Source organism: Poecile atricapillus, chromosome 3 (assembly GCF_030490865.1).
Source record: "Poecile atricapillus isolate bPoeAtr1 chromosome 3, bPoeAtr1.hap1, whole genome shotgun sequence".
In the NCBI taxonomy this organism is placed as follows: domain Eukaryota; kingdom Metazoa; phylum Chordata; class Aves; order Passeriformes; family Paridae; genus Poecile; species Poecile atricapillus.
This window is the reverse complement of record NC_081251.1, coordinates 45141572-45160128: the sequence shown is the minus strand read 5'-3', so window position 1 is coordinate 45160128 and position 18557 is coordinate 45141572. Positions and strand designations below refer to the sequence as shown.

The window sequence follows — 18557 nt, the reverse complement described above, 5'->3', positions numbered from 1 at the left end:
ATGCAAAACTCATAAATCTTCCAATCTGTGAAATTTTTATATACATGCACATATATATATATATATATATATATATACACACATATATCTAAAAATAAATCTTGCCTATCTATTTCACTGCAATATGTTAAGATAAAATATTTGGTATTTCAGGTGTTGGATTTAAGTCCTGTCATTGCATACTTGGCATATTTCTAATTTGTTGCTTGATTTTGCTATATTTGTTTAAATTTTGCTTACTGAAGTAATAAACATGAACGGGTTTTTTGTGGGTTGGTGATTTTGTTTCTTTGATATACATAATGTGAATTTAAAAACATTTCTCAATATTTAATAGTGAATTCCTTTTATTTCATCATACAGCTACAAGCTTCGGTATAGCTTTGCCAGCTTGGATTGTGGATCAGAAAAATTCAATTTTGGTGAGTCAGCTTACTTAACTCAAGATTTCAAGGTGAACTTTCAAGTGTTTTTGAAAAAAACCTCTTTGCTTAATACTGCACATTTTTAGTCAAAACACATTAATGCTTTGATCCAAGTGCACAACTTTGGAGCAAGTTTCAGGAGTCATAAGTGTTAGAGTAGCTTAAGTCATACTGTTGAGAGTAAAGTATGAGTATGTTTGGATGGATCTCATTCCAGTGACAATGAGGCTCTAATGTGGTCACCCCTGCTACAAAGAGTGTGTTCACTCTTGGAAGGAAACACGTTTAGAGCTGCAGGCTGGATTTCTCTAGTTCCATTTGGTTTGTTAGTGATGCTTGAATCATACAGTATCTAAATGTTTTTCCTGTTGTATTTGTTGCTGCAAGGTATTTTTCTTAACCACTTGATTTCTTTTGTCTGTCCACTGCATCACAGTTTAGCTGCCAACTTTTTAATTATTAAAGAAACTGACCTGTGACAGTGTGTGAATCATTTAAACTGATTCATATGTGAATCACACTAAACTGACACTCCTCATTTAAGCTATACCTAGTTATATTACTTCTGAGTTGCTCTTCAGAAATAATGACAGCTACTATGCAATAAGCTTGTGATAATTTTTAGTAATCTTGTGGTAGCACTGCTTGACGGTATTTTAGAATAAAAATTAAACGAGTGGTATTAAATAGCCATGGTATCTAATACAGTATGTTTTGTATTTTTTCTGTAGGTGTTGTTTGTGTATGCATTAGCATTTATGGTTATTCTTCCAGTTGTTGTGGTAAGTAGTAGCTGATATTTTACTCTCTGTAACCAAGTTGTAAACAAAGCTTTCTTAGACACAGAGTTCTCATTCTTGCCTTTCATAGAGAGCGCAAGTGAGCTGATTTTTAAAAAGGTAGTGTTTTCCTTTATTGTGAAAAAAGTGTAGCTGCTGTAGAGTTTCCAGAAAAATGCAATGCCATGATAGAGAGGGGACTCCGGGGAAAATACTGGATATCACAAGAATTATTAAGCTGTGTAATTTGTCTTGTAGCTTCTTAAGAAAATTAATGAGGTGATGAGCTCAAGAGGATATTCAGTGGTGTTATAGTAAAGACTGAGATGTCTCTAGCTGGTGGTGCTAGAATGATTACTGCAGGTGGAGCAGGTGGTTGATTTGGTTTTTCTTGGCTGCCTTTGTTTTCATAACTTCAGTTTTTATTCATCTTCTCTACACCATGAGATGTCTGCCCTTGACATTGCTTTGTGTCAGGAATCAATTGGTGGGTGAGTGTTATTTCAGGGCTCAGGTTTGCCCTACAGTATCGCTTTTGAACCATGTCCCTTAGCCAGTGGTTGTGTATTTGGGATGTGGCATGAAGCAAGACTTAGAAAACTGACACCAAAAACCCCTCATGTTCTTGAGAAGATTTTCATTGCTTGCATTAGTGTGTGCTGAGACTCAGAGAGACATTATCCCTTCCCTTTGAATCATTCTGTGTAATTGAAAATTTAGTTTAGAAGATTAAATGTGCTGACTTAAACAAATGGTTGAATCAAAAGTCTAAAATCCAGGATGCAAAAATTTTTCATGCCTTTCCTTTTAGGATTCAGTTGATGCTTTTTTGTATACACATACTTTGTGATTTACACCAGTTTTATCATAGCTAAAGTGAAAGGAAAACAGCCTTGCTGCTGATACAAGGAAATGTTTTGAGCACAGAAAAAATGTTCTGCCTCTTCTTTCTCCATACCAGATGCAGACTTATATTTTCAGACTTGTCACTGTAAATTTCTTTTATAAGTCAGTGAAGAGGAATAGTCATTTTTGTGGAGCAAGTTATTTTATCATTTCATTTTGAAGTAGACATACAAGATAATTCATGCCTTTAATGGGTCTGTTTCTCTTTCATGAATTAATAAAGAAGGTGAACTTAACTACAGTGCAGTCATCCTATGTTTGATGGGCATCTAAAATAAAGTAAGGCTACTTCTACCCTTTGAATCCAGATTAATGAAAAAGGATAATACTGATAAGTAGTTCTTTCCAGACTTCCACTGACCTAAATAATGTCCTGTACATGAGGCAAGAGACAAGATCTGTATCTGCAGAAGCAATTAGGCCAGCCTTTTTCATGTAGGCTTTCACTGGCTTGTTCATTTTTCTTCCAATATCTGTTCTTGTACAAATAATTGGTAAATGTGGTATTGTAATTCATTTTTTAATGCAGAAAAACCTTGTAGAAAGTTGTGTATTATTTTGTGTTAGCATTTGTCTATTTATGGAGGAATCAAACCTAATTTATTAAAAAACTTGTTGGAGCCAGTCCTAGAGTATTTCCCAAATAATTAAGTAGGTTGCAAAAATCTTTCCATAGTGGGGGAATTCACTATTATTAAACTAATGGTCGTAAGCATCACTTACTACTTTACTGCTTGTTGCTCTTTACTGGCAGTAAATTTCACAGTAGATTGAGGGATATCTTTGATGTGTTTTCTTATGTTAAATGAGCTCTGCTTACAGGGAGGAGTTTAATGAACAGATTGCAGTTTATAACCCAGCACACCATTTTTCTGAAAATATGTTAGAGAGTACAACCACTGTAGAGTGAGTTCCGTAATCTGAGTCACTGGTGTAATGCTAATTTAGGCGATTATCAGAGTGTTGCTCTTCTTCTGTCAACCTGGAGGTGTATGGCTTAATTCTTAATTCACCTCCAGATTCCCCTTCTGAAAAGCATTTTGCGGTCAGGTGACATGAAGCACAGTTTTGCAAATTTTCTCATAGTGAAAGAAATCTCCTTGTTCTTGGTTTGGTCTTAAGCCTGCCTAAACTAGATTTGAATGTGAATGCTGAGCTGCACTGTAAGGAGTTATCGCATCATACATAGAAAGTGGTAAATCAAGTAAATTTACTGTTTAGTGGATTTATTAAAACAACACCAGAAGTAAACCAAGCAGTGTATATGTGCACAGATGTATGTGCTGGGGAAAATTTCGCTAGAGGTCACTTAAAAGTGTTTAACATTAGATTCTGTCAGATGAATTTATCAATGTGCTATTAAAGTTTGTGTCAGCAAATATATTTTGTTTCCCTCTCCTTTCTGAAATTCAGTTCACCTCAACACAGATAATGCCAGTTGGGCTGAGTAACCCGGTTGCTCACAGACATGAGGTCATGCACTATGGCTGTTTTGATGCTTCCTTGTTGCTGATATCAGTCCGTTTTTGTTGAATATTTCAGGGTTCCTGGTGGTACCGATCAATACGATACAGTGGAGATCAGATTCTGATTCGGACAACTCAAATATATACATATTTTGTCTATAAAACCCGGAACATGGACATGAAACGTAAGTAAAAGGCATCTTGAGCTGTAGATGTGTTCATCTGGAAATGTCAGTCTGCTGACATTAAAATACTTCCATTTTATAGGCCTTAATTAGGTTAAAGTAATGCTTCTGGTTCCTTTAGAGTGTTGTTAAAACTTGATTCCATTGCAGATGAAGAATACTCTATAAGAAGACTTAAATGTTTGGGAGAGGGAATTTTATAGATCTATATTTATATCTATCTATGCATGAGAAAAAAGAGAAAGAAAAAGGGTTATTTTGTGTTGGGAAAAACATGCTGACCTGTAGCCCTCAATTGCCAGCAGGAGCCAACCTCTCTCTATCTGTTAGTGTGAAAAAAACAGGATTTGGAATTTTTTTAGGGGCTTCATAAAATTTTTATATGCATAAAGAATGAAATAGCATTTCTTGGTTTTGGATGTTAGAACAGAGAGCTGCATTTCTGTTAAAAAAAATTTGCTATCAATTTTATGTTATTTTGTTACTTCTTTGTAGCTTTCAATATACTTACTTTTCTTGCCTACTCCCTGATTTTAAATGAATAACCCCCCTCATTTTTTTCTGGGGAAAACGATAGATGTATTTCGTTGGTGCAAAATTGTATTTTTAAGTTTGGGGCTGGAATGAGCTTGAAGAATTGCACAGTTCTAGATTGGATTTAGTTCTAGATTGGATTTAACTGAATTGCATGCTCAGAACAATTGAAAAGCTGAATAGGAGAACCCCCAAAACCTTCTAAAAAAGGGTTCATAAATAGATTTTCTTACTCCTTTGAATTATACTGTTTTTCAGCTTTAAATTTGCTGTATGGTTGCTGAAATCTGCTCTTGATCCATCCTTTTCCTACAGAGCAGAAATGCTTCACAGATGTTCTAAATGGTGTAGGGAATAAGAGTATGGAAAGATATTACCCTTTTATTCACAGGACACATGGCTTTGTGTGTGGGATTAGTTCAGACTGGTTTATACTCTCTTTTGTCATACTCTTATGCTTTTTCCCATCTCCAGCTAGGTGAGAAAAGAGAGAGTAGGTGAGACTTTAGAAGTTTAGAGAGATCACTGTCTTTCTTCAGACTTGTTCTTAAAAGCAGTTTGTTTCATACTGAACCTTGCTCAGAACCTAGCTTTGAGGCTTGCCTTGTCCCTCCTAAAGATTGGTTGAAATGTTAGCTCTAGGTTTAAGTGGCCTTATTTAAGGACTTTACACTTCTAGGTAGTTTCAGGATCAGAGACAGGTCAGTTTTTTCTACTGAGTTCTGTTTTGCAGTCTGAATGAAAACTAAGGTGCAGCTCAGGTGGCTTAGACAAACCGTCAGGTAAGGCTTTTGCTTGGTTGTGAATTCCACTGTAGTGTGGTATATCAGTGTCCACAAATGTAATCAAACCAGGCTAGGGGAATGATGAGACAAATCTGCATGACTTGCCTTGTTTTAAGGTATTTTTTCAAGCTTCAGGACAAACAAATTGTCAGAATCTCCTTTCCTGGAGATTTACAGTTGCTGATCTTAAATAATAAGAAGATATTTATAGTCATCTGAAAGTCTTAAATATGCTGTGCTGAGGAAGTGAATAGATATTTGAGCATGGAAATGAAAATTGATGCTCAGGGAGCTTGACTCCTGTTGGCTACTATTGTTAGTAGTTTGAATTCACTGGGCACTGCAGGTAGGCAAAAATAATTTTGACTTGCTCAGAAGAGCACTTGCTCAAAATTTAAGAAGGAAGCTTGCGTAACTTCTGCTGAAGAAGTTATTTTAGCTGGAGCAAATGATTCTGAGTGCTCTCTCTGATTGTCTATGGCTGAAAGGTCTGCTATGTTCATGAGCAGGAAGCTCACAATGGGATTAAAATACCCGGTTCTCTAGGGCTTTCCTTTTAATTACACTACAGAACATTTTGTGGTAATATGGATTTTCCTAATCACATTAAGAAAAGACCAGTCCAACATCTTTGTGCATTTTTTTTTTTACAAGATTATTTATTGAACTTTTTTTCTAATAACTACAAGAATTTTTGGGTGACTTTACAGTGCTGACTGAACAGAAAATGGAGTTGAAATTTTATCCTTCCTGCCTCCCTCTTCCATACATATTGTGGTGCTGCTGCAGGCACATGGGCTGCTGGGAGGAATGGTTCTGTAAGCATGTAAAAGTAGTCAAACTGCTGTGCAGTGGTGTCTGCTAGTCCTAATGAAGTCTAATTATGTTTTTTTCAAGACATTAAGTGTCAAATGCTGGACTTGATACCATGCAAAATTGAGCCTTGAATGATCTCTTTTGTCTTGTGCCAGACATTGATTCCTGCCTCCTTTGCCCTGTGGCAGTGGTAACTGATCCATTAAGTGGAGAACATAGATATTCATGGTTATTGGGGGAGGAATGGGAGTAAGTTTTATGGTTGAAGGTTCTGAACAAATCATTTGGTGTATTAGCATGTTTGACATTTTCTTTGTCTGACTCCAATTATCTTTGCAGGGCTTATCATGGTTTTAGCAGGGGCATCTGAATTTGATCCTCAGTACAATAAAGATGCGACAAGCAGACCAGCAGACAACATCCAGATACCTCAGGTCAGTTATGTCAAGAGAAGTTTAACTGACCCCTTCAAGGGAAGAGAGGGGTGATGGTGATGCTTCTGGGTGACCAGCTGACAGGCTTCAAGTTCTTCAGGGATTAACTTTGTAGAGAGGCAACTGTATCCCTCCAGAAATAGGAGTTTGAAGCTAGACTTGATTTAAACTTTTTTAAAAGAAAAGATAGCATTAATGGTGCTAATGCTCATTTTAAATGTAATTGGTTTCGTATATAGGCTGCTGCATTGGGCTTTTGGAGAAGGGTAAAGTAAATACAAAATTAGAGTGTTAATCCTTAAAAATTTTGAGTATTGACATAAAGAGTGATCAACATTTGATGTTCTTTTAAATCATTAACACAAATCTGGTTGAGTGTGTTAACAGTAAAACAAAATTATTATCCAATGAATTAGTAAGATCTTTAAATATAGTGAAGATTTCTCCATGAATATCTCTTCCCCTCTGGTTGCTTTTTATATTAATTTCTATTCAGTGTTTCCAGTGGCATCAGAAATGCCATAAATGCGTACTGCGACAAATAGTTTTTACTAGCAGAGTTTTAGGAAATCTTATTTATCAGAAACTAACACTTTGATTTAAGAAGTTTAAAGCATACTATACAAAATGCTTCAATTAAGATGTTTTGAGTTGTCAAAAAGAGGAGGAAATAGTCTCACAGATTTAACATTTGCATGCACACAATTCAATTTTCATGTTTTAAATGTGACCTAAATGTGAGAAGTATCTCCATCTATTTTCTTTCACATAATTATCTTTGTCTCTTTTACAAATTCTTTATCATGTTGTGGACTTTGAGTAGAAGATGGAATTGTTGTAAAGTGGGGTTTTTCAGCAATGGGAGCAAAAGGCTGGAAAATATCACCTTGATCAGTGGTTTTTCACCCACACTGTTGCCAGCACTGGCATTCTGCAAGGCCTTTTACATTTAATCATTCATTATTTACAAGGCAGTCAAGCTTTCTGTAACCATATCCTGCTGAGAAGCTGTTCCAGAACTTGCTGTTCTAGTGATTAGAAGTCTTGTCTGTTACCAATTTATATCCTTGGCTTTTATCATCACTACTCTGGAGTCTCAACAATTCTTGCTATGTATATCCTTATGCATCTGTAGACAGAAGCAATAGCCCATTAGTTATATTTTTGTATTTATTTTGCAAAACTAGAAAAGTTGCTGTCTTTCATTCCTCTCTTTTCCAAAAGGCTCATTTCGCTCCTCCTGCTATGTGCTGAACAGGGTACTGTTCCCAGCTAATAGACTTCTAAATTTTACATTATTTTTTATCTACTTAGCATTGTCCACAGTATTCTATGTTGAGCCTTAACAGTGCCTTAGTTGGAGGCAGTACTGTCCCTCTATGTCTGCAGGGAATGACTTTCAGCATAATCTTTTCCACAGCTGTTTTATGTGGTGGCTTAGTACAGCTAGAGTGGAATCAGTCAGTTTTCAGAATTTCCCCAACTTAGGTATCTCTCTTTTTCAGCTAACGGGTTCCCATCTTTGCTAGCTGCAGTTCTTGTTAGTATGCAAGTGCTTGACTTTGCATTTTATGACAGATTTTGTTCGCTTTCTAAAGGTCCAGTACTCAGTGTCATTTTTTCTTACTGTATGGCAGAACAATTCACTGAAGCATCAGTACAGAAGGGTATTGCTAATAACTTCTGCTAGTGCATCCTGCTTTTGGGGCCATGATCAGTGTTCCCATTTCTTCACAGAATTCTCTTTTCTAAGTTTTACTGCTCTTTATCTGGGGTTATACCAGGATGTGCTTATAAGAAACTTCATGTCAGAAGATCTTTTTTTCAAGTGTGGGGAAAGACTGGTCAAAGCTTTGTGTAGCTTAGCTGTTGTTACCCAAAGTTCTCTTTTTGTCTAGAGATTTTGGAATTTTTATCTCTCCTCAGGTAACTTCTTGAGCTAAAAAGTGAAGCTTCTGAGCCATGTGCTAATGCTACCTTATTTGAGCTACTGTTACTCAGACCTGTTTGAACTGTAGGTCTTGGTCCTGTGGGGATCAGGAAAGGTCATCCTGAGTAAAGATCACCACGCTTTTTTCAAGTTGCTGTGGTTTATAAATAAGTTGAAATAACTTGATCTTCAGCCTATCAGAGATTTCAGGCTTGTAAATCTCCTTCTTGTTTTTTCTGAAATTATTCCTAGGGAAGTTTGCTGTGTTTTTGATGGGTGGAAGGTCTCAAGGTGATGCTGTCGCTTGTGTGTATTAAATTTGATGTAAAAGCCTCAGAAATATGGTCAAATCTAGTAAACCTTGGCAATAAAATCAGATATTAAAAATATTTATCTGTCACTTAACACTACATAAGACAAGTTTCTTGCGTGCAAATCTTTACAACCCCATCGTTCTCACATTGAAAAAAGGCATATAAAGACACTTTTTAACTTTTTGGAGCTGGGTTTTGAATAAAAATGTCTAATGCTTATCTGTATAGAAAATCCTAACGAAAAGTTTCTTAAAACTCTTGCTTCTGTGAACATGCTTTTTTTCTCTTGTGAACTGTTTTCCTGTATTTGCTTGTCTTTAGCAATAAAATAGCTGTTTGTGTTTAACTATTTAATTTTAGCTAATCAGAGAAATTGGTGGCATAAATTTAAAGAAGAATGAGCCTCCTCTCACCTACCCTTACAGTCTGAAAGCCAGAGTTCTGCTGTTAACTCATCTTGCCCGGATGCAAGTTCCTGAGGTCCTTGAAGAAGGTAATCCCTAATCAGATATTACTGGAAATGGAGCAAGATGTTGCATGCTTCAGTACTTTTGATTCTTGTCCTATAAAGAGCTGAATGGATATCTGCTTAATAGTCTCTATGCAGGCTGCTTAGTTTTTCAACTTTAATGACCCTTTGGAGCATTTACTTAGGATTTACCCACTCTCCTGACAGCTCTGCAATACTGACATTTTACTTTTTAAGGCTTTTGGCTGCAAATATGGCTTAGATAAATTGGTTTTGATTTTTGTAATAGAATAAAATGTTAAATGTGAAGTATATTTGCTTTTCAGAGCAAAGAAATCCAAGATCAGGATAATGCTGCTCTCTATAGCATTTCCACGTGTATTTGTTTTTGGAGGTTTTTAGCCCACTGTGTGAAGTAAAGATGACAAGATTAGAACTTTAAATATCAGTTAACTGTGAGCTTCCATTTGTGTTTTGGAATTTTTAATAATTATAAATATCCAAACCAAAATGTTTCTAAATGCATTTCTTAAGTTTCAGCCATGAAAGCCATAGCTTTAGGCTGACCAGCAAAGTTGAGATGTTCTACATTTTAATGGAAATTAAAAAAAACAAACACAAAACAACAAACCAGGAAAAATACTTTGCTTCAAATTTTCTGGTTCTTTTCAAAAGAAAAACAATCAGTTTTTAAAAGGCATGAAAAATACCTTATCTTTCCTTTACTTAAGTTACTGTTTGTACTTAGAATTTCACATATCTGCATTCAAAAGAAGTTGATACCTTGCAAATAATGTTTTTTTTGCAAAACTGGTGTTTCACTTAAAATTAAAAGTCCTGGTTTTAACCTGTGGTTACCAAAAGAATTCATGTGATTTTACTATGACTGGTAAATTGTCTATGGCATCCTGTTGCTTCTTTTTAGATGGATCTAATAAGTATTGTTTCATTTGGTGTGGAAGCTGGTATACAAAATTTGTTTCCTCTTAGCGCTTGCATTTTCCTGTTTTTTTTTAAGGAATGTTACAGATGGATATATCAGTGGTAATAAAGTGGCATTCTTGCCATAATACAAGAATGAATAGAAGTGAAGACCTTGTCATTAAATGATCCAGTTCATTGAATTGATTGTTTTTCCTAAAAGTAGTACAATAATTGCAGCCAGTTGTATATTGCAGATCAGCAGTTTATCCTTAAGAAGAGTCCTGCACTACTTCAAGAAATGATTAATGTGATCTGCCAACTAATAATAATGGCTCGAAGCAGGGAAGGTAAGAAAAGAAACTGTATAATTAAAACCACTAAATATGTTTCTTCACTGTGGTGCTTCACAAAGACTTTGGTTCTTGTGGGAAACATAACCTGTGATATTTAGAAATGCCTAAATGTGCTTTTGCCCTCTTTACTATAATGAGAAAGTTCTCTATTTAGAGAATTGAAATACTGTTGCTGCTGCCAAGCTCTGCTCTGAAATCTTGAGTATCTGTTCTGCTAGTAATTTTTGCAATTAAAGTTTCTCCTTAATTGCAATCGAAAATCTTTTCTTGAAGATGTGGTTCATTTTCAGTAGCAAAGCATTTAATATAAGACTTGTGTTCTTTCCATTTGCACTTCTACAGTTTTTTTCTCTCCTGAGTGCCTCTTGTTTTTTAGATCATTTCTTTGCCGTTATTTCTTTGTATTTCTTCTTTCTCATATTTCTCCATATCAGAATTCTGTGCTCTTTAGCCTGCTATGTACTCTTATTCTGAGCTTGTAGAGGCAGGTGCTTAGCTGTAATTGCCATAGACATTATAATTTAATTGAAATAGAATATTTAAGCATTTTTCTTTCCACTGTAAAAAGGCAGTTACTCAGAAGATGGTTCCTTGCAGTGTAAGGAAGCAAAGAGTTGGATATCATTCCTTTATTGCACCAAACATTGTCATTTTTTTATGTCAAACTGGTGACCATTATTTTGCTATCAAACAATACCTACTGGCTGATCTTTACTAGACTAAAACTCCTTTAATGAGCATTGATAGCTTCCTAGTAAGAGTGGGTTTGGGAAAGATTGCCCAGAACTATTGCAAGTGGTGCTGGAAATTGTGCTCCATAACAAAATAAAATGTGAGAGGGGATGTGAGTAGATAAGGATGTTGTGTGCTAGCTTAGATTATTTTTTTAAAATTTGGATAGTGTTTTATAAAAAATACCTGAACCTTCAAAATACTGTAAAATACTTCAAGGCTATGAAAAATACCTTTAAGATGGCCTAGATGGCCTATGTATATATTAGTCAATTAGCAAATAGTTGTTTTCTCTTTTGCAAAATGCAACCAAAATAACACAGGCAGAAGATTTTTTTTATGCAACAGAACTGGAAGTCTTTGAAAAATGAGAAACATCTATAGTCCTTCTGGTAAAAGCTGAAATAAGATACTCAACAGAGTGCATGGTATATTTTGCAACTTAAATGATCTTGAGGTAGCTGCATTCTTTTCCTCTAGTTCTGAATATACATAGAGATACTTTCTTAATTTGACAGTAAAATAAACATTTATAGATGCATTGTTCTTAATAAATTGCTTTTAAGTTTCCAGAACTTTAGGTTTTAACTTAAACTAAAAGAAAATGAGACAGTATTTTGAAATACAGTGGTGTAAACTAATTTTCTATTAGCATATGAAATGGTTATTTATAAACCAAATCTGAACAACCTCTACCACTAACAATTGCCAGAGATTGTCATTATCTCTTCCAGCCTCAATCATTTTGTGAAAGAATTTATAGCTGTCATTATGTACAGTAGAAATTACTTCCCTAGATTTGAAAAAAAGTAGGTATGTATCATAGGTGTAGTTGAGGACTTGTCTGGTATTTCTCTAACTTCTCTAAAAATTAGTTCCTCTAAAAATTATTTCCAAAGTTTGAAAGTGGCAGTAGCCAGAAATTTGTACCGAACAACCAAACATTTCCTCTTGTTTCCATGCCCATGCTCTCAGCACATGGTGTTAAAGAGAAGGTGTTACCCAACAGTTGCCCATTAACAGCCAACAATAATGAAATTGGGAATTTCAAGGTTAATAGTTTCAGAATTTTGGTCTTTGGTCTAAAGTGAAGTCACTGTTTTTACTACTTACTATTTATTTAGCAAATGTAATGCATTGACCCTGTTTTTGAGAGCTGTACATGTAGAGAGAACTGTGTTGCCCTGGGAAACATCTGGAAATTCTAAAGGTGGCATTGGTTTGGTTTGGTAGTTTTTTAAGATGAATAAAATTGAAGTTAGATATTGAAATTTTTAAGAGACTGCTTTGCTTAAGTTTGTATTTTTCACCATAATTTTAAGTGGCTTAAAACTTAACCTGCCATTGGTTTTGGGGTTAGTTCTAATTTATACTTAAATCACCCTTGACACAGTACACAAAAGGATCACATGCTACAGTTAGTTGTTGATTTTCAGCAGTCCTGGCTCCATGAAAGTACAAAAGTAATGGCATGTGTTAATACTATCGAAAGAAATATTTTGGGGACAAATCATACTTTGTGCAACCTAAATTAATAGTGGGATGAGAAGTCTCATTTTGTGCTGCATTCCTGTCTTTCAAATATTCTGAAATGTTGTTACTGTTAGAAGCTTAAAAATGCCTGCAGCAATTTATGCTTACCTTGTAATCATGTCTTTTGAAGAAAGACGTTTGATATGAATCTTCTCAATCTTGGCACTTAGCTTTGATTTGTGGCATCCCTTGCTTGCATCCATTGTTCTGTGGCAATTTAACTGTTACCTGGGAACCAACAGGTGGAAATTATTTCCATGGCTTCCTTGAGATCATTCTTAAGTATGATAAGTTGATAGCTGCCTTGCCAGGTGAGGTGTTTGCTGCCAAAAACGTGGGATGTGCTGCAGTAAGTGTCTGCAGAAGTTAAGCATCCGTTCAGCTGTCCAGTCAAACCGCATTCCTTAATTCAGGTTGGAAGCTGCAGTGTAATGAAGAGGTGGTGACTTGACCCAGGTGTATGCCAGTCCCTCACAAGCAACTAGCATTTGCATTTAAATTTGGGATTGACTACTTTAATGTTATATGTTTGGTTTAAACTGAAAGAGGGTGGTTTTAGATAAGAAATTTTTCACTGGTGAGGATGGGGAGGCCCTGGCACAGGTTGCCAGAGAAGCTGTGAATGCCCCATCCTTGGAAGTGTTCAAGGCCAAGTTGGATGAGACTTCGAGCAAGTTGGTCTAGTGGAAGGTGTCCCTACCCAAGGCAGGGGCTTGGAACCAGATGATGTTTGAGGTCAACACAAACTATTTTATGATTCTATATTTTTGGTCAATTTCATAACCTTACATTAAAGGTTATGTGTAACTTGACAATCAGAAGCTGTCAAAATAGGTACAGAAATGATATTAATTTTATGGTACGGGCATTTGGGGGATGTTAAAAGCTATGCTGTCCTCAAGTTCACTCTCAGGGAATATAAAGACCTGTGTTCTTTTCAGGAAACCAAGATAATACTTTCCAACTTCAAAATATTTCTCTACTGTCATATGGATGATGAGTCAATCCTTTAAGAAAGACAATATTTTCTACTCTGACTAGTGCTCTGTGGTCTCAAAGCTCTAGGTGAATTTCCTGCAAAAGACAGTTTGTCAGAGATTATTTAGGATTCTTTTATTGACTTGGTTTGCAGTGTGTTTTTTTAACATAAAAAAAAAAATCCTGTGACTTTCCTTAGCAGAAGCAGCCAAAAAATTACAGGGGAGTTGGAAGCTAGATAAAATGGAAAGTATATGTAGTGTTACTTGGTTGGGACATTAATCTTTCCATTACTACTTTTTTTTGAAAGGTCAGTTATATCTTTCTTAGTTACCTGCCTGTCTAGCCAGGTAGTTCCATTTGTGTGTTATATTTCTCTTTGCATTGCATATAATTGTCACATATCCTTCCATGTAATTTGATTTGACAGCTGGTGATATTTATAGCTTAGTGTAATTAGTGCAGAAACAGACAATTTGAAGAGGACAGGGGCAGCTGAAGCAGAGGGAGCAGTGATCTTTCATGTGCAGTTACTACGCCCTCCGTAGCTGCTTAGAAATTTGCAACAAGTTAGTAAGTGGTCTGAAGCGAGTTCTCTCAGCAGTGTTTATGAGAAATTTTTATTTATGAATGAATGGTTGTCAAACAAAGTTATGTTGCAGTTTGCATCTGCTTTGCTTTTTTATTTCTTTGCAGATGTGATGAGTATTAATAATTGCTAAAAAGGGTTTTTTTGTTGTTTTGTTTTGCTCTGTTCTGGCTAAGATTTTTTCTCTTTGTCTGCTTTATAATCATTTTAATTATGAGTGTAGGCCTTTTTCTACATTAAAATATGAAAAGAGTTATAGGTAATTTCTAAAAGAAAAGTCAAATAAGTATTTGCTCAGACACCCCTTTAAACCAGTAAGTTTATTTATAAAAGTCATGCATTTGATATTTTTACAGCTCTTCTTACTGCCTTCTAACATAGTATGCTCTCTTAGCTTCAATTTGAAATATAGTTTTCTTTTTGCATGTGAGAGGCTGCTACCTATATGTTCATTTCTCAAGATGAAAATATTATAAATAATGTATTATATTGTAAAAGATTAATGTTTAATGGTGAATCATATTAAATGATACACTAAACACATAAGCACACATACATAAAACATACAACTATAAAATAAGTTTGTTTGGATGCTGCATTTTTTTTAACTGAATTGGTGAAATTTTTGTCTATAAGAATTACATAGATAAATTGTGCAGTTGTTCCCTGAGGCAATGTTAGGTGGAAGGTCTTACCCTTCCTTAGTGTTCAGCTCTGACATCCTAAATAGGGGGAAGAAAATGTCTGCTGATCAGTGTGGCTGGAGTGAGAGTAAAAAAGGCTGCCTAGTTAATAATACCAGAGATTTTAAGATGGCTCTCTCTTTTGCTTGTGGACTGGAAATAACTTGTTTTCTGTAAAACAACTATACATGGGAAAAGTATAAGAAGAAAAAAAATTAAAAATTACGTTGTTTGTTTCATTCTCCCCAAGAAAGGGAGTTTCGTGCTCCATCTTTGGGATCTTTGGAAAACTGCATGAAGCTTTCCCAGATGACGGTCCAGGGACTTCAGCAGTTCAAGTCTCCCCTTTTACAGCTGCCTCACATTGAAGAGGACAATCTGAGGAGAGTTTCCAATCACAAAAAGGTATAAAAATACAAATGATACTTGTTAACCTCTTAAAATACTATCTGCTACTTCTTTTACCTATTTGAAGCTAAGGAAGCAGAGTAATGAATTAACTAAGAGAATAAAAATAGATTTATTTTTAAGGACCTCAGTACAATACTTCTGGGTATTCTGTCTGCTTTTGGTTTCTTTAAAGTCTCAGTTAGCAGGTGGGAATTAGGATGAGAGATCTGTTAAGTGTAAATAGGTGTAAAAGATCAGTCTGTGTTGACCTAACAAACAACAGAAACAGTTTCTTTCTTGTTAGAACTATCTCTTATTTAATATTCTTCCAGAATGTGTCTGGAATATCCTACTGGGACTTTTTTTTTCTGGGAATGGTGGGGGCTTGTTTGGCTTTACATTATTTTTAACGTACTTTGATAGAAAATATATTTGGAAGCTTACACAGAGCAGTTCATAAAAGAAAAAAAAAATCAGTTACTGTGGGAAGCATTTCAGGTTTTTTGCTCCTTTGTGTGCAAGAGTGTGTCTTATAAAGCTTTTGCTACATAACTGTAGTTGGGTAAGCGTTGGTATTTGTAGAATTTAAGGACGAAAAAGAACAGTTTAGTCTGAAAACCTGCATGTGTTTTTTTGCTCTGTTACACCAACTCTCTGCATTCAAACTTGTTTTTTCATTTGAATCTAGTGTATCTTCTGGGAATGCCTGGTTAGAAGCAGCCCTTTGCTTCTACTAGAAGCTGTTGGCTTTTCTGATTGTTGTATTACAGTGGTTAATTTGGATGAATCTTGAAAATATTCCTTTTATCTGATGGAAATTTTGTTTAGCTTTAGCTACAGCCTTAGGGGGTGTTTAAATGCTTCTGTGTTAGTGCGATGACTAAGAATTCTTAGGTACTGCATTTTTTTAATCCTCTCTGAAGATGCTTGTTCATGAAATATTCAAGTAATCATATCCTTTGGATAAAGTAAAAGATTCTCTTACAGGTATCATTAAAGACTTACTTTTTAAATCCAGTCTTAAACTACAGGGAACATATGAGAAAATAAGAAATTTTAGATGTATTTTTTGACATGTGCATTGTAACTAAGTAAAAAACTAAATACTTTGACTATGTTATAGTCCCACCTCTGCTTGCCATGAAATAGGGGAAAACCCTCATTTTTTAGGGTAGCTTGTACAGGATCACATGCACCAAGTTCTTCAAAAATACAGTTCCCTAGATTGCCAGTATGATCAGTCTACCTGGAGGCATGAAATTGTATTTAGTAAAGTATATGCATTTATAATGGTGAGGTAATCAAGTATTCAAATCTGTGTTTGTTTTATCCTTTCAGCTCTGCTCTGCAAATCTTAGGAGTAAATTTAGATTTGTTTGCAGTTCAGTACAAAAAAAAACCCCTTAAACTTTTATTTGGTTGTTTCTGCTAATGTAAATCTGTAAGCACTGAAGTATTTTATCTAAATACAAACCTCTATTAGAAAGATTTATTAGCTCAACTTTCTGAAAAACCTGGCTGAAATAACAATTTTATAAGAAATTATAAAGAGACATTTCTAAGGGGTGACATACTAAGGAACACATGAATGTTCAAAGCAGTTCTGTTTAGTAGGTTTGAGTGCAACCTCTTTGGCTTGTTTCTCAAACCATTTGCTTGCTAGTTTCCTAAAATGTAGGGTTTTTTTGTAAGAACATATGTAATGGTGTGTCTGCATTAGTAATGTGGGCACACCAGTGATGGATTACCAAGAATTTATTTGTGGACTGTGTTCTGTGCTTCCATGGGATTTACTTTCTTCTTTTTTTATTTCAGTATAAAATCAAAAGTATTCCAGATTTGGTGAGTTTGAAAGGCCCAGATCGTCGCAATTTACTGCACTTCCTAGAAGATAAGAAATACGAAGAAGTTATGGCTGTCCTTGGCAGCTTTCCACATGTCACTATGGATATAAAACCACAGGGTGAGTGGGAGGTCCTTTTGTTCTGTGTGTGTCACTCTTTTGACATTTTGATAGTCTGCTGGCAGTAAGCTTTTGGAGGATGCTGAAACAGAACTCACTGCTATTTATTGGAATTTTTACATACTTCTTTGGAGTTGTAGGTTCTTGTACATGAGAGTTACAGTCTGAGGAGGTAAAGTACATTGAAACATTCCATGTATTCCCAAGACAGCAGTAGTTTCTCATACAGGAGCTTATCTGAAATTTCATCTTCTGATTTTAATATTTCATAAGCAATGTGGAATTCAGGTTGAAATGCCACTTTTATTAGCTATCTTAAACAGTAACACTTACTCCAGAATTCATGCTCAGCTTTCTTCAGCATGGAGAGTCATTTGTGAGGTTTTAGAGTTGGAAACCCTGATGACTAAATATTCATGGGTTCCTTTGTGATAAGCCTGGTATAGTTTTTATATCTAGCAGAATTTGTCTAAGCTATGCTTAGCTACATTTTGTGTGCACTATTTCAGTGATGTATAATGTTCTTCCTCTCTGAAGATTAGGTGTATTGTAAGCAGTTCCTGTTAGAGAGTTTTGTGTTGGAAAGTGAATTGGTTCTGTGGTCCCCATTTCTTTGTAGAAGATCAGTGCTAGTAATTGTGTGATATTTGAAAGGTTGTTCTAGTTCTTGTTTCTAGTTCATATTTTCATTGTGATAGCAATGACCACATTCAAAATGTGATGTGCTTTGTTTGCGGAGCTTGATTGTAATTTGCGTTTTGAGTAGTCCCCTGTGAGATGCAAATGTTAGAAGAAATACCTATTAAGGAGGCAAATGTCTGCTAATTTTGGTGTTTCTGAATGCTGTTTGTGTTGTTTTGTTGGGGTTTTTTTAAACAAATAAACAGAAAACTTTGTTATTGTAACATAGGATTGTATATAGTCTTATTAGTCTGCATAAAATTCAATCTTGGAGTACTCCCCATATTTTGACAAACAGTGTTTTCCTGCCTGTAGTCTTCATTTGTCACATGGCTGCATGGTGTGGTGTGGAGGATTAAACCATGCAGATCCTTTTCAGTTTAGCTCAATATTACCATTAAAATATATATGTAAGACTAGTTAATAGTAAAGCTACTTTGTCAGGGAGAGACTGGAGGGGAATAAATAAAATGTCTACACTGGGATATAACTCTATTCCTCTCCTACCTGAGACATTCTCCAGTTTATAGGTTGGAGGTATAAACTCAGTGGCTCCCCTGTGGGGTTTGTTTGATGTTTTAGTTAAACTAATCATTGGTGTTCTTTTATTTTCCTTTGCCTTCTCCTTAAAAAATAATTAAATGCATGATTGTTAATGTAGCATTGAAATTGAGTTGTTAATCATATG

At 35.3% G+C, this 18557-nt stretch overlaps 1 protein-coding gene across 1 annotated transcript in view; it reads left to right on the top strand.

Moving 5' to 3' along the window:
- The window catches only part of SEC63 (SEC63 homolog, protein translocation regulator), a 59646-nt gene that overhangs the window by 28464 nt on the left and 12625 nt on the right, over positions 1–18557 (top strand). The window contains exons 6-13 of the mRNA XM_058835086.1: positions 364–422; positions 1157–1207; positions 3653–3761; positions 6236–6330; positions 8935–9067; positions 10222–10314; positions 15086–15240; positions 17041–17188. Of these exons, the coding sequence (XP_058691069.1) occupies positions 364–422; positions 1157–1207; positions 3653–3761; positions 6236–6330; positions 8935–9067; positions 10222–10314; positions 15086–15240; positions 17041–17188 (843 nt within the window). The remainder of the gene's footprint in view (positions 1–363; positions 423–1156; positions 1208–3652; positions 3762–6235; positions 6331–8934; positions 9068–10221; positions 10315–15085; positions 15241–17040; positions 17189–18557) is intronic.